This window comes from Humulus lupulus, chromosome 9 (assembly GCF_963169125.1).
Source record: "Humulus lupulus chromosome 9, drHumLupu1.1, whole genome shotgun sequence".
Classification (NCBI taxonomy): domain Eukaryota; kingdom Viridiplantae; phylum Streptophyta; class Magnoliopsida; order Rosales; family Cannabaceae; genus Humulus; species Humulus lupulus.
In genome coordinates, this window is record NC_084801.1 from 10514955 (window position 1) to 10532382 (window position 17428).

The 17428-nt window shown below is 38.8% G+C and overlaps 1 protein-coding gene and 1 long non-coding RNA gene across 2 annotated transcripts; both read right to left on the reverse strand.

Moving 5' to 3' along the window:
* Positions 1–13733: 13733 nt before the first annotated feature.
* Positions 13734–16831, reverse strand: LOC133802571 (uncharacterized). Its single transcript, XR_009877389.1, has 2 exons — positions 16611–16831; positions 13734–14447 (listed from the first exon to the last, which is right to left on the reverse strand). It is a non-coding gene; the product is annotated as an uncharacterized LOC133802571 (long non-coding RNA).
* Positions 14512–16624, reverse strand: LOC133802569 (F-box/kelch-repeat protein At1g30090). The gene has a single exon (XM_062240905.1). It carries the CDS (start codon positions 15898–15900, stop codon positions 14686–14688), a length of 1215 nt encoding a protein of 404 aa, XP_062096889.1. The 5' UTR covers positions 15901–16624; the 3' UTR covers positions 14512–14685.
* Positions 16832–17428: the final 597 nt, after the last annotated feature.

Genomic DNA, 17428 nt, shown 5'->3' on the forward strand with positions numbered 1-17428 from the left:
TGACCTGTCTACTAGTTGTTCATGCTCTGTTGTTGCTGTGTTTTCTTGCTGGGCCTTGGCTCACGGGTGCTTCGTGGTGCAGGTAAAGGCAAGAGCAAGCTGGACCAAGCCTGAGGTGGAGAGCTCCATGGTGAAATGTACATAGCCAGCTGTTCGATCACCTTGGTCGAGGAGTGTGTCAGGACAGAGAATTACCTAACTGCTCGTTTTTGCCTTAGCATGGCCAGTTAATGTATTTAAACTTTGTAACTTTTGTAAATGGCTTTTAAACTACCAATTTTGGGATCCCTTGTACATAAACAATGTTTAGTAATGAGAACATAACTTTTGAGACCAAAAAACTTTTAACCCTAGTACCTCTACTGTTTCAGAACACGATTTTACTTTAATGACTTGATTAGCAAGTCTGGCATTTTATAAACACACAGTGTAGCGGTCTTGGTTATCCAGGGCGTTACAGTTTGAATCCTAGATAGGACTGGTCAGGTTGCCTTTGGATTGGTCTTATCTTTTACACTGTCAGCTGTACACAGTGTATTTTATATTTCCATGTTGAAGACATGGGTTGGAAGGAAACTCATGAGTTGAGTTATGAGAATTTGGAGATTTAGGCTAAGTTATCTTGTAAGGAGTAGCCAGTCCAGATATGAGATAGAAAGAATAAGGTTCTAAGGAACAAAGTTATACCTTGAGTCAAGGTAATGTTACAGAGATAGTGAGGTCGAGGGAACGACCTGGGAAACTGGAATTAGTTGTGCGAAATTCTTATTCCGGGCAGTTCAGATAAATTTCGAGGACGAAATTTTTGTAAGGAGGGGATAGTTGTAATGCCCCAAAATCCCTAATAAGGTTTAGGAGGTCGAGAGGGCCATAATTGATTTATTATGTTATTAAATGATTATATGCATGTTTATGTGAATTATATTATAATATGATGATAAATGCATGCATATGGCTCCATTTTTAATTATAAGGGAATTTTGATAATTTGGCCCGTTGAGGACGTAATTGTGTATTTTCATGCATGTTGGAGAATTATGAGTAATACCACATTATATGTGGATTTTTTCGAGCCATTCGCCATGAGACGATCTTTGAATGCAAGTTATTGGTTTGGTCATAACGGGGTTAGTTTCGGGGCTCGGGGTGAGTCTTGGGGTAATTTGGTGATTAGAACATTACTGGGAATTAAAAGGTAAGGGGATATGATTTGTTAGCATTTGAGGATATTGGGAGTAACGGGAATTGGAGGGTGTTAATTATGATTAACGAGATAGGCGGGAAATGACGATTTTGCCCTTGGTGGCTGTTAAGGGTTTTAATTAGGCATGAGGGCATTTTGGTCTTTTGACCTTAAGGATAGATATAAACCATTAAGCTGCAGCAAAACAGAGCATCTTCTTCTCCCGTTCATCTTTTCTTATTCCTTTCTTCCTGAATTTTGAAGCTTCTTTTGAAGAACCAAGCTAGGGAACCAATCCTTGAGGGTTTTGGGTTGTGTTCCACCATTGAAGAGGGTGCGATTCTAAGATTGAGGTGAGATTTTAACCATTAAAACTCTTGTTCTTGCTCTGTTTTCTTTTTGAGTTTCAGCTGGATTTTTGAGTTGGATAATGGGAATTGATGGTAGTTTTTGGCTAGGGTTACTTGGGTTATGATGCCTAAGTCATGTGTAGATGTTATTTGGGTTCATTTAGGGGTTTGGACGGAGTTTGGGATCTTGTTTTTCAGGTTGGAAATGGAGGGATCGAAGGAGGAAGAACCAGGGTTGTTCCAGCCTGGTCCTAGCGCTATAACGCCCAAGGGAGGGCGCTACAGCGCTGTCCAGGGCCAGACTGCCCTGGTTGTAGCGCTGGGGCGCTAGGGGGGTAGCGCTGTAGCGCTACCTTGTTTTCTCTGATGCATGTTTTAGGCACTTTTTAGGGTTTTTGGCTCGGCGTTTCAATTCCTAAGGCTCGGGATCGAATCTACTCACCGTTTGGGTACAATTCGGAGTCTCGAGAGTGAGGTTTAGGTCAAGACCCTTTTATTGTTGATTTTCATTAATGAAGATTGTAATTGGTTATGCTAGGTGACCGCTAAGGGATTAAAGGATCGATCGTTCTCAAGGGTTGTTCAATTGTTATTTCTCACTCGAACCAGAGGTAAGAAAACTGCACCCAATATGTGATGCATGTGATGCATGAGAAACATGAGATTAGGGTATGCCATGAATGTTGAATATGAGTTTGATCAGAGCTTGAGTCTCTGCATTTGTGCATGATCACAAGTATGCTAGCAGTTGTTAAGTAAGCATGCTGAATGCCTTACATTTGGATATTTAACATATGATATATGCCTAGTTGCATTGCTTACTTGTGGCATTGACTTATTAGTCAGAATCGGCAATGGTGTCAGAACTGACTATGAAGCTGTGACTTACTAGTCAAGTTCAACACTAGTACTGAGCACTGGTCGTATGTTATTGACCTATGAGTCAGGAGCGGCATAAGTGTCATGAAAGCAGAGTCAAAAAGATTAGATCTAATTGACATCTGCATTGAATGACTCATCATGAGCATTAATGTCAGACCGACCTCAAGTTTGGTGAAAAATAAAAGCGCTTGTCTAGCCTATGGCTACTCACTTAGAGCCAGGGCCAGAAGGTCCGGGTGACTGCATCATCACATGGCTATGGGTGCTGAGCCCACATAGTGACTCCCTCATCAGTCACTCATCTGAGGGTGCGAAACCCATGTTATTGACTTGCTCATTAGTCACTCATCTGGTTTAAGTTAGTGACTTGCTCATCAGCCACTCATCTGAGTGTGCGGAGCCCATGTTAGTGACTTACTCCTCTGTCACTCACCTGATTAGGGCTATAAGCCCCATTATGGTTAACAAAACCTCAAAGTGTTAAATCACTCATATGTTTAGGATTGACTTGATAGTCATCCATACAGGAGGGCATGGCCTACAACCATTATTATTTGGATTTATTTGCATGAATGAATAGGGCTATTATTGCTATGCATGCTTGTTATGATTTGGCAACATGTTATTACTATTCATGAGCATATTGAGTTTTCTTGCTGGGCTTCGGCTCATGGGTGCTATGTGGTGTAGGTAAAGGCAAAAGAAAGCTGGACCATCCTTGAGTTGGAGAGCTTAGGTGATGATGTGTACATATGCGGCTACTCGACCGCCACGGCTGAGGGTTGAAAGAGGAACTAGGGTTAAACACTATTTTTTCACTTAGGTCGGCTGATTGTAAATATTTTCTTGTAATTAACCTTTAAATTATATTTATGGGATCCCAGTGTATACGTTAAACGTTTTAGTGAAACGTTATATCTCAACCAAAAATTTTAACCCTAAACCGCTAATCATACTTAGTTACACAATTATGGCCAAATGACTCGATTAGCGAGTTTAGCATTGTTTAAAATGCACACCGTAACGGTCCCTGGAGTTTAGGGCATTACACAAACCCTATTTTGTCGCTTAGGTTGGCAGATTGTAACACTTTTATTGTAATTAGCCTTTCAAATGTATTTTGGGATCCCATGTATACAGTAAACATTTTAGTGAAATGTTTGTATCATTGACCAAATCTTTTAACCCTAAACTGTTAATCACTTTTAGTTACAAGATTATCGCCAAATGACTCGTTTAGTGAGTTTAGCACTATTTAAAATACACAGTGTAACAGTCCCTGGGTAGTAGGGCATTACAGTAATTGTGCCCGAATTTTAGGGAATCAAAACTTAACCACCACAATACTTTAGCCATCTTCCAAGCCTTAGGCTAGTGCAAGCTCAAAAATCGAGATTTTAACCCTTTTTAACCTTCTCAACCCACTTTTTCCATATTGTGTTCTTTCGAACTATACTCCTACTCAAGATGACCCTCACCTTTGTCTTTCTCTTGGTAAATGTCACGTCCTGATTTCGAGAAGGAAGGGTGGGGGTTCTTAGCTCGGGCAATTCCTTATTAGAAACATATCCCTCGAGCATAATCTCCCTTTTCTCGCAATCAAAGGTTAATTAGCGAGTATAACAAGAAGGTTGAGAGAGAAAATATAAGTAGCTCGTATAGGTGTCAAATTAGGGAAATCTAAGAAGGCAAGAGAAAAAGGCTCCGCCTTGCTGCCCTTCCTGAGCCCTCAGCTGCTAGCCAAATCCCTTTAGCTCACCGTCTTGACTCAACACTAATAGTTTCTATCATCTTTGTCCCAGGTGAAGTCGAATTTGAGATAATGGCAGGCGAATCTTCAACCTCCGTAGTAGTAAGATCCAAGCAACCCTAAGAAGAGTCACTCATTATTGAGTTTGGCCCTTCAATCAACAAGAATGTCATAGTACCCAAAGATATATTTCAAGGCTGACCTATATGAGTCCTCGATTAAGTCTATCAAACAAGTCTCTGACATTTTGACTAGTCAAAGAGTTAAGCTCTCCAGAAAACTTATGTGCCAAGCTCCCACTTGAGACGAGCGAAGCTGTTACACCCCCAGAGAGAATGATTTGGACGTGCATGTTAGGCTCGGAGCCTGGAGCGATGAGCATATGAAAGTTGGAGCTCTCCTCCCCATCAACTAATATTTTAAGATTTTCACCAACTGGATTGGGATAGCCCCATTCTAGCACCAGACCAACTCGTATCGAATCCTCGCTGCCCTCAAGTCCCTGTACCATGAGCTGAAATAGGTCGAGCCTTCTCCACTGGAGATTTTGTACTTATATAACGTCAAAAGTAACCCATCTCGGAAGAAATGAGGTGATGGATTATATTACTTATCGAGCTGCCCTAAAGATAGTAAGATGCTCAAAGATATCCCAAACCACCCTCCAAACTTTAAGAACCAGTTCTTCTGAACCAATTGCCTCCAGACATCCAAATTTTACTTATTTCAAAGGATTCGTAAGTTTTCATACTTAGCTATTTTTTTTATTTCCCTCATTTCCTCCTGGTTTCTTTCTTAACACAATCTCCCATTCCCTCTTTTATAGTTGTTTATGACTGACCTGACACATCTCCTATGATGCAACAACTTAGGGAGGAGTTAGGAAAACTCACATACAGAAGTAGGTCTCTTAGTTACCTTTTGAGTGAGACCAAGCTCCGAGAATGTGTCCCTCTCAGTGATGGTGAGACCACTTTCTACCATATGCACCCCAAGTACGATTCTTGGTTCGATGTTCCCATTCTAGCTTTATCCAAATCAAAGAAGAGATCCCTCAACCAACCAGGCTCCACCTCCAAGAAGTAGAAACCCAGCTTGGATGAGGAAAACACCCCTCAAGACGATTCAATGGCCGAGCTTACAGATGAAACTCCCTCGACCTCAGGTTAAGGTAATTTCAACAGTTGAGTAGGACGGTCTCCAACCCTGCTCAAACATTCCCCTAACCTCTTAGTATCCTTTAGAGATTTTAACCATAATTTTCTTATTTGGTCAGAGGTAGATTGTATAGTCCATAGGTACGATAGTGGGCTCGTAGAGAGACAAGTAAAGTATACCTCAGAGGATATTTGGGAATGGCCGGGCTACCGATTCAGGTCGAATGACTGAGAGATTTTTCCGAGCTTTCTCCTATTCGAATAGAAGAGAAGTTGAGTGATCCCAATATTCCTCCATTAGTTTGAAAACCTAAACCCAATCCCCTTATATCCCCTAATGTCAATTCGAACATTAATAATCAAGGTAGGTCTATTTAATCATCCAGGATGTTATTACTAACAATATTTATAACTTACTGAATTTTTATTTACTAACCAGCTCACTTTTTGTCTTAATTGCAGGAGAAATGGAATCCACATGGCCATCTATGAAAAATTTCCTCAAGAACCCCCAAAGTTAACACTTGAAATAGGGGTAGAAGTAAAGAAGACACGACAAGGATGCCCCCGCTTCCTCCTACAACTCTTCGTATCTCGAGCTCCAGCCCCGAGAAGGTAACCCCGAGGTCAGAAGATGCTCCTAGCTCCTATAAGAGCAAAATTTCTGATGCTGCCACTTCCTCTCGGGGTCGCTTCACCGTTCACACAAGACCTGAAGTAAGAAAACCGCACCCTGGTTGTGATTAGGACTCGAGCCCCGGTTATGGAATATGATTATAATAATTTCTTTGAATATATGGTTAACCATAAATGAATGTGTCATGTGAATTATCTATTTGATTGTATTTGATTTGAAAGTTCGACTTATAAGCCGTGGTCGGCATTATGCGTGCAGAACGCAGGCCGCTATGGCTAGGCCACCCTGGGAGTGTAGTATGCACTTGTCCGAATCAGATGCCATTGGATAAATAGAAGTGCAATATGCACTTGTGTGACTCTGTGATCACATACTTGGATAATGTGTTTGCATGAGTACAATTATTACTACTAAGCATGCTGTTTATGTTCTATTGTTTGTCTGAATCTGTTTGATTAAGTTTTCTTGCTGAGCCTTGGCTCACGAGTGCTATGTGGTGCAGGTAATGATAAGGAAAAGCTAGGCCAGCCATAAGTTGGAGAGTTTTTGGGACGGCGTGTACATATGCAGCCTATTTTTCCACTTAGGTTGACTTGTTTTGTAATATTTTGAGTTGTAAATAACTTTTGAACTTCTATTTTGGGATCCCATGTACAGACTAAAACTTTTAATGAAAGTGTTTGCACCATTGACCAAAATTTTTAATACATGAACCATTAGTTACTTTAATCACACATTTAAGTCCAAATGACTCGTTTAGCAAGTCCAACACTATTTTAAACACACGTTGTAATGGTCTTGGATTAGTTGGGCGTTACAACTTGGTATTGGAATTGCAAAGGTTTAAGGGTTCCTGAAGATGGGCTGGGCATGTACACTTGCCGCTAAAGATAAGCTCGACTCAGGGTTTGGAAACTATTAATATGGTTATGTGTTTAATTTCTTAAATGAGATACATATGCCTTATATGTCTGTCTAATTAGAAATCATGAGCTATTCTGATAGGGCCTGGCCCTTGACTGCTATATGCGTGTTAAATATGTGCTTATTGTTAGGAAAAATATAATTGCCTCAATGGAAATTGGTAAGAAAATACAACTCTAGACAAAATATTACAAATAAATAATGATTGATTAAAAGGTGTTACAACTCTATGAATGAAAATATAAATAAACAATAGAAGAAATAGAAGAAGAGAATAGAGAAATACAACTCTAAGCAAAAGAATACAAATAAAGTAAAGTGTTTGAAACAAAAGAAATAAAGATTACAACTCTAAAAAAAGATACAAGTAAATATAACAAGAATGATGAAAAGAAAAGCAGTAGAAGAAATATAAGAACAAGAACAAAACAATAAGAAACTCTCAGTCACACAACCAAAGTGAAGAGTGTTGGGGATCACCAACTTGAACAAGGTTTGAAACCTTTGTCCAAAAGCTTATCTCCCCCTAACTCAAGCACTAAGGGATCTCTCACAGATTTTGGAAATTCTTTCTGGAATATTCAAGCCTCTAGGTGTTTCTAGCCAAGTGCTCTAGTGGATAGAAAAATTGTATCTTTTAAGTGAGCAATAGGCTCCTATTATAGAGTTTAGAGACATCTTTTGAATTTCAAATTCCACCAACCCCCATGGATGTTACCAATGATTAATTGGATGTTTATGGAATTTAAAGTGAGATTTGAGAGTTATTTGGGTTTTTGGAGTTGTTCAACAAAATTGGAAAAAACTAAAAAATTGGTCAGAAAAACACCTGTGGCTGCGGCCAGGGACATTAGTGGTCGCGGCCACTGACCATTTTCAGCACATATTTTTGTGTTGTTTTTCCAAACGGTTTCAACACCCTCCCAATTGATTTTGTAACCCCCAAAACACATTATTGGGGTTAAAATCATATCTCTAACAACCATTTCACATATGACTTTAAGAAATGCATCTCAATATTGTGTAAGAACAAATTTACACAATAAAGGGTAATATTTAGAAGTTACAAATTTGTAGCTGAATTTGTAACACAAAATATGTTACATATTTGGATATTTCTCATATATCTAAATATTGTAACTCTCTATTATACGTTACAATACGTGACACTCTTTGTCACATTTATTTAATCTAAAACATTATATTATAAAATAATATAATATTACATTATATTATAAGATAATATGACACTTACTAGCACAATTGTTGCTTGTAAATGATAAAGAAATGTTTATTAACATCATTGTTGCTTCACAATGCTAGAAATGCTTATTATCACTATTATATGCATATGGAAGTCAAGAACGTGCTTATTAGCACTGCTGATGTTTGTGAATGTTAAGAACGTGCTTATTAGCACCTAGATTGAGCATGAATATGAATCACCATGTTTATTTGCATGAATGTTGTGTGTGAAAGCTATTGAAATGTTTATTAGCATTGTCGATGCATGTGAATGCTTATTTGATTGGTTTTGGACCATGGGGTGGCATGGGGTATTGTTATTATTGCCTGATGAGTCGAGTCATTGATTGCAGATAGACTTGGAAGTATGCTTCCAGGGCAATCAAATGAGCCAGTCGGCACCAAAAGTGAGGTCAGAAATAATGACCACGTTCAGAACCCTTCGCCAGCCCCTAAGAACTGGCAACAGATGCTTGCTAAAATGCAAGCTAGACTACAGAGACAGGAAGAAGAAATTCGCCAGTTGAGACAACATCAGGTTTTTATAGGGAACGTTACACCAGTAGCACCACCTGCTGCCATAGTACCAGCCGTACAACAGTAACCAAAGATTGAGAACCATTGGGAACTACTGTATGAACTGTTCAGGAAACAACACACTCCGATTTTCGAGGGAAGCGCATATCCACTCAAGGCCGAGAAGTGGATGAGTCTGATTACATCCATCCAAGATTTTATGAGGGTGGTGGGTAACGAGAGAGTGGCATATGTCACGTACATATTTTGGGAGGATGCTCGAATTTGGTGGGAGGTGGTGTCCCAGACTAGGGACATGACCACGATGAATTGGTAAGAGTTTAGAGATTTGTTTAATGAAAAATATTATAATGATGCAATGAGCATTGTGAAGGCAGGTGAATTCAACAATTTGGTTCAGGGAAATATGTCAGTAACAGAATATGCCTTGAAGTTTGACAGACTAGCCAAGTTTTCTTTGGACTTGGTGCCTACCGATGTGATAAGGAAGGAGAGATTCCTCCATGGGCTGAACTCTATGATAGCCTGAGATGTCAGAATTACTACAATGCTTGGAGTGAAGACATACACTCAGGTGGTAGAGAGATCCCTTACTGCAGAGGGCGTTGAACACAAGATCTGGCACGAGAATGCGACCAGAAGGGATACCAGGAGGATGGGACCTCCATTTACAAGTTCTGGTATGGGCGGAGGCCCTAGTGGCTAGAAAAGGAAGACTCCAGATACCTTTTTAGATTTAGGCACTGATAGGAGGCCATGGAGTGTACAGATTGGTCGCCAGGGCGGCAACGAGGTTTTGAGGACGTATCTAAAGTGTGTTAGATGTAGAAGACGTCATCTGGGAGAGTGTCAGGTGAAGGCCTACTTTTTATATGGGATAGTGGAGCATCTCAAGAAACACTGCCCAAGGGCGAAGAAAGAGGAGCTGAAAAAGGCAGGAAACTTGATTCTAGCTTGAGTGTTCGCAATGATGCAGGAAGAGGCTAAGGCTAGCCCATCAGTAGTGATAGATCAGCTTTCTAGTGCTGACACTTCTTATACTGTATGGATTGATTTTGGTGCTACACACTCATTTGTTTCGAGTAAAGTAATTGATAGATTGTGTAGACCTTGTGACTATTATACTGTGAGGTTTGAGACCTTATTGCCTACTGGGGAGCTGGTAGTCTCTAGGAGATGGGTTAGATCATTGCTAGTGGTGGTTAACAACAAACAAATATCTGTGGATTTGATTGAGTTGGTTATGGATGATTTTGACATGATTCTAGGAATGGATTGGTTAGCCAAGTACGGGGCGGCTATAGATTGCAAGAAAAAGATGGTGACTTTTGAGCCTGAGGGTGAGGATCCCTTTGGTTTTGTTGGCACTATGCATGGACCCTGTATTCCTATGATATCGGCATTGAGGGCTAGATACCTATTGCAAGGAGGTTCCATAGGATTCCTAGCTAGTGTGGTGGACACCACTTAGGTCATGCCAATGGGACCAGAGGAGACCAGTCTGGTTTGTGAGTTCTGTAGATGTGTTCCTTAATGACTTACCAGGATTGCCACCACACCTGGAGATTGAGTTCGTTATTGAGTTGGCACCAGGTACAGAACCAGTGTTTAGGGCACCATAAAAGATGGCTCCGACAGAACTGAAGGAGTTGAAAGTACAGTTTAAGGAACTACTGGACCTAGGATTTATTAGACCTAGCTACTCACAGTGGGGTGCACCAGTTTTGTTTGTCAAGAAGAAGGACAGGACCCTAAGAATGTGTGTATATTATAGGGAACTGAACAAGTTGACGATCAAGAATAAGTGCCCATTACCGAGGATTGACAACCCGTTTACTAGTTGCAGGGTAAGACATTGTCATCGAAGATTGATCTTCGATCTAGTTATCACCAGCTGAGGATCAAAGAGGACGATATTCCGAAGACGACCTTTCACATGAGGTGTGGGAATTACGAGTTTCTAGTCATGTCACTTGGGTTGACTAATGCCCCAATGACGTTAATGGATCTGATGAACAGAGTGTTCAAGGATTATTTGGATCAGTTTATGATTGTCTTCATCGACGACATCCTGATTTATTCTTAGTCAGAGGCAGAACATGAGCATCATCTCCGGTTGGTACTACAGAGGTTGAAAGAGCACATATTATATGATAAGTTTAAGAAATATGGGACAAGGGGTAATCTGGTCGTTTGGCTTGCTAGGGAGTGTTATGGGGAAAAAATGGACAGCTGAACACTTAGTTACGTTCAAAGCAATTGCTAGTTGTATTGTTTGAACATTTTGGAAGAACAACTCAAGAGTACTAAAAAACTAGGCCAAGTTTGGATTCCTTGGGGAGATTGAAGGAGAATTGAACCTTTCTAGGTGATTAAGAGCTGTTGAAAATCTCAAAGCAACTTGGAAAATTCATAATTTAGTGAGTAATCCCTTTGTTCTTAAGCTTTTGAATTACTTTGAATGTTCTTGAGCTTTACAGCTTTGATTTTGGGTTTTGGGTTATATGATGTGTTTTGTGGTGGAGTAAGTGTTGGGTATAGGTTATTTGAGCTATAGGGTGTGTTTTGTGGTCGAAACCCTGCTGAAAACACCTGTTTTGGTCAACATTGGAGTCTAGTTTTTGCAGGAAATTGGGGGTTCGAAGTTTGGGGAAGAACATTTATGTTCTGGGCAGTTTTGGGGTTTCTAGTGACCTAGCGCGACCGCGCTGGTGTCCCTGAAAATGTGGAATTTGAATTGGGATTTGGATTTTGAGAAGAGGGGCGCGACCGCACCAGGGGTAGTCGCGACTATGCCAGTGCCCTGGAAAGCCCAATTTTTTATGTGGGTGCGACCGCGCTAGGTGCCCTGAAAAGCTATTTTTTGAATTTTGGGAATGAGATTCGGAGGCTCGGGAAACCATTTTGGGGGCCCGCTTGAGGGCTCGGGGAATGTTTATAGTACACTGTTACCTGGGAACAAGGGTTTTAAGAGTTAGGGTTTTGATTGAAACTTGGAATCTGGGGTTGGTTCCTGATGAATATATAATTATGTTGTGACTAAAGATTCTGCAAGGCTCAGGACATGGAACGCACTTGGGGTCGCTTCACCATTCACACAGGACCTGAAATAAGAAAACTACACCCTGGTTTTGATTAGGACTCAAGCCCCGGTTATGGAATATGATTACAATCATGTCTCTGAATATCTGGTTAAGCATAAATGAATGTGTTATGTGAATTATCTGTTTGATTGTATCTGATTTGAAAGCTCGACTTATAAGTCGTAGTCGGCATTATGTGTGCAACACGTAGGCTGCTATGGCTAGGCCACCCTGGGAGTGTGGTATGCACTTATCCGGTTCAGATGCCACTGGACAAATAGAAGTGCGATATGCACTTGTGTGACTATGTGGTCGCATACTTGGATAATGTGTCTGCTTGAGTATAGTTATTACTACTAAGCATGTTGTTTATGTTCTGTTGTAGGTCTGAATCTGTTTGATTAAGTTCTCTTGCTGAGCCTTGGCTCACGGATGCTATGTGGTGCAGATAAGGGTAAGGAAAAGCTGAGACAACCATTAGTTTGAGAGTTTTAGGGGCGGCGTGTACATATGCAGCCTGCTCGACCAGGGTATCACGGAGGAACTAGGGTTGAACCCTATTTCGATGCTTAGGCCGACTTGTTTTGTAATCTTTTGAGTTGTAAATAACTTTTAAACTTCTATTTTGGGTTCCCATATACAGATTGAAACTTTTAATGAAAGTGTTTACTCCTTTGACCAAATTTTTTAATACTTGAACCATTAGTTTCTTTAATCACACATTTAAGTCCAAATAACTCATTTAGCGAGTCCAGCACTATTTTAAACATACGTTGTAATAGTCCTGGATTAGTAGGGCATTACACTTTGTAACACTACACTTTTACTTATTCAATATCAAAGCTTTCTGTTTCTTTCTTCCATTATTTGATCCCACCTAATAAAGCTTTACAATTTGGCTATTCGTCGCTTACTTGTTCCCTTTACTTCACCCATATGCTTTTCTTATAGGTTCTTTAGGAGGCTAAGTTTGGAGAACATACAACTCTTCCACTTCTTATCATATTGATATCTTGTTGATATTTCATAATGACACATTTGTAATAAGCAGTTTCTATCATATGGATATTTTTAGAGTTAAGTCTTTCCTATTTTATCCTTGATTCATGCCACCTGTCAACAATCACCACAAATGAATTTTGATTTAATTTGAAAACCTCTTCCATTAGAGTCTCATCACCATCACACTACCCACCCTCATGTCCCTCAGCTTCCTTCAGGCATTGTTCAACTACATCGGTTTGGTGACCTCGACACCATATTGCAAGAATAACGATCCAAAACCACATAAACATCCCTCACTTAATATAATACTGTCAGTTTGGGACTTAAATGTCACACGAGTTTGTTCTTGGGTTATAACTGTGCATATTATTGTATAATCAAATCTGTGAGTTCTACTGTTAAACTTAACTTGACAGGTAAAAGTTTGCACTACGATTCAACTAACTGACATTATTGTGATATATTTGAATCTTGTAATATTATTTAGTATTAGTCTTGTGAATATAATATGAGTGCTATTTTTTTACACAAGTATAAAACAAAAAACATTAAGGGCAAATATCATTCTGACCCCTATATTTTTGCCAAATACATGTTTGGATCCTGTTTTATTAAAGGCTATTTAATATTTTTGTCTCCCGAACCATGACATATACATTATTATATCCTTGATTTTTTTAAACCGTTAAAAATTATTCCTGAATTATTCCTAGTATTGTAAAGTGAGACTTCTGCTAAGTTTTATCCTATGTGACTAACAGATTGTTGACGTGACTATATAGTCATTTGACTTATCATTATCACGTCGTCATATGTATGTGTTATAATATAATTTTATAAGAAATATATATTTTTTATTTTAAATTATTTTTTACTTTAAATTATACAAATGACGCTGACGTAACAATGACAAATCAGTGACCAAGTTGTAGCCACATAAGATAAAATTTAACAGAAGTTGCACTTTACAATACTGTGAATAATTCAAGGGTGATTTCATAAGTAATTTTAAATATACTCTTTCATTCTCTGCTCCCCAACTACTTTCTTCGCATCTATGGACTCATCACATTGTTGGTGGCCTAATAAATGATCTTATATATAAAATTATTTTGACCAAAATCGGATCCAAATACTACATTGATCTATTTTACAAAATACGGAGTCTAAATTATTGTTTAACAAAAATACATTCTATAATCGCATAATCAGAGAAAACACGGGCTAAATTAGTATTTTTCCAAACATTAATAATGACTAAATATATATACATTCATATATGTATATAATGGTCAAAAAACAGTACATGAGCAATTCAAGAGATTGTTATTGAAAGGTGTTTAGTAGTAATAAGGACCAACTCGAAGTATCTACACACAAAACCCAACAACCCAATTGCTTGGACCGGAACATGTGCAGAAAACTAATGGCGCACCAGACACTATTTAATAGGGCAAAGCTGTTTTTCACCACCACAAGACACAATCATATATGTTAGCTACCTCCATTGGTGGGAGGGGTCCTCATCTATTCTATTTCTTCTAGACTTCTATTGTTAGTAGTGGTGACAACTGCGTTTCAGGTTGAGTGGTTAGTGTCATGGTTTACTCCTATGAAGTCTCTGCCTCAATTCCTCAACTACTTTTGTAATTGAGATAGGTTCAATGAGCACTATTTTCTCACAAGTTTCTATTCTGCAAAAAATATTGTTAGATCAAGTTGTTCTAATGACTGAAATTAAAAGACAGTAAGAAATAATTTGAGAAAATAGCAAGAGTAATTTATAATAAGTGCATTATAACCACCAAAAGAACTTTCACACAACCATTAAGCACTCTACAACATGAACTATCTCGTATAATTACAGCTTATTTAAGATCAGATATATATTTATATCACAATATGAAAAGGAAAATTGAAATGAAATATCTACTAAGCAAACAGAATCTGAGAACTTGAGGGTGTCAAGTCAGAGAAACAATCAGGTGCATCAACCACATGCCATTGTACACCAAAGTTCCACTTCTCAGAGCTGCTCTTTTGGTTAAGTTTGGAGATGTGTCCCACAGCAACATGAAGGTTCCGACCAACGACATAGATCTTGCAATCGCAGGCGTTTACAGCAAAAGGTTTACAAATCTGTTCTGGCAATGGAGGTCCTTCAATAGGCTCCCAAGAATCAGTATCTAAATCATAAACCTTAACTTTCATTCTTTCGAGTTCCGAGACTACAAACAAGTGTCCATAAACCACCACACTTGAACCTGTCCATCCTTCCCTTAGTCCAACAGCCATACTTTCCCAATGATCAGTTCTGGGATCGTAAACCTGACCTCGAGGAGAGACATAGAAAGGCCACAACCAGCCTTCTGTAACAAGAAGCTTCCCATTGAGAACTGCAGCATCATAAGAGGCCATATTTGCTCCCATGTTAGCAATGGATTGCCAACTTCCTTTCATGGGATCCAAAACCTCAGCTGAGTTCAACTCAAAAAGATCTGCACTGTTTCCTCCAGCAACATAAATTTTACCATTAATCACCCCACTTGCGAAAAAAGACCTAGCAGTGATCATCCGACTCATTACAGTCCAACGGTTTTTCTGCATTTCGTACTTGAGGACCAAGTCAAGGGGACAATCTACATCAGAGACCATACCCCCACAAACAAAGAGAGTCCCCTCTCGGGGAATCGAAATGCATCTGAATCCATGGGGACACACCTTGTCTTTACAAGGCATTGAAGGGATGGTATGCCAAGAGAAGTAAGTGAGATCAAGAACCTGCCACTGAATCTTTCCAGTGCACTTGTGGAAGGCAAAAACAAAGAGCCAAGGATCTTTGAAGCCTAATTCTTTTCTTCGAGTGAAAAATCGTTCTTTCCTCCCAAGAAGGAGATGCCATCTTTTGCAAACAACTTTGCAAGATGAGTGACTCTTGACCGGAAGACGAAGTAGACAGTTTAGTGCAACATCATCTGGAAGGCCTGGAATTAAGGGTTCTCCCCTCATAGACAATTCTAACTCTGCCGAAGGGTTCAAGAAAGAAGGTGGTATCACAGCTAACCTAAACTTTGGGGATAGTGTCATTTGAGAATCCCCTAGTTTGTGCACAGGTGCTTGTTCTGAGGACAATCGAACTCGCTGCATCCCCTCTCAAGAAATATTTCTAAAACCTTAAGAACAAAGAGGATGCTCTAAACTTTGAAAGCACAATCCCTAGCCTATGATATGTCACCAATGGTTTTATTAACTATGGAGCAAATAAAACCATTGGCACCAAATCCCAAACCAGAGCAACGAATCTATTCCAAATAATCAAATTTATGATCTTGTTTTCAAAAATTAAGCGAAAGTAAAAAGAATCCCAAATCCAAAGACACCAAAGTAAAGCACCAAATTCCTCACTGTAATATTTTCACAACACAGAATAACCATACGCATTAAAGAGAAATGCCAATTAAGGAATTCCAAATATAGAAAGCACAAAAATTTACTCTTATTCTCTTTCAATATAAAGCTCCACCTTATCAGTGCTGTGGTGGCATATCAAGAAACCAACTTCTGAGATTCTGAAACTCACAAAAATTTCATTCCATATGCGAGAGATTACAAGACCCGATAAAACCAATACACTCCAGAATCAGAACAAAACAATAATTACACTTAGAACCCAGAAAAACCCAGCTCCCAAATTAGACTAAAATGGGAATTTTCATGGCCTTAACAGCTTTGAGCATCCATAAAAGACAAAACCCAGAACGCATAATGAGCTTGAGCAACCATAAATCACACCAAGAAAAGCAGAAACAAGAACAAATCGATTAAAAAGGAAAGTGATTATTATAATAATAACTTACAAGAGCAAGAAAACTGTGCAAGAAGTATTGCAAAGAGGGTGACTTTGATGAGGATTGAGAGCTCTGTATTTTTGGCTTTTTCTTTCTCTTTTCTTCATATAAGTAAATAATATACCGTGTTATTTTTCCTCATTTAAGCAAAAGATTATTCTATTATGTGGCAAAGGTGGTTCGCTTGATTTAATGTAAATAATAAGAATACATAAACCACGCGCGAGAAAGAAGCGATTTCGAGTTAGTTCCATGTCCGAAATGAGAATACTATATAGTTACTATAGATAGTCAAAGCCAAAGTCAAATGGTGAAGGTGCGTTTCACGCGCTAAAAAGGAAGTGTGGGCTGGCTTTGGACTGAACTGTGTTGTACGTGGAAGATTTACATGAAAGAAGAAGAAGACGACGATCAGCGGCTGTCTTTGACAGCGCAGCCTATGAAGAAAGAATTTTTTTTTTGAAAGAGAAGAAATAAATTATTTGAAAAGGTTATTTTATTAGGAAAATTTATGAACGATTACTTAGTAAAATTTAATTCGCTAACATAAGTCATTATCCAAAAAATATAATAATTTCACTATTTTGGATAAAAATATCTCTTAAATTCAACACTCATTTTCTCTTTTATTGCGAACTCTCTTTCTAACATGTTTTATTCTTTCACTTTCTTATACTATCTCTCATTCTAATCTTGTAAATCTGAAAAAAATAACAAAATTAAAAAAAAAAAACATCTGAAACGTATATTTGAGTTAAAAAATATGAACATTTAAAGTTTTCGTCAAATTTCAGTGTAGAATATCGAAATTCCATCGAAAAATCATC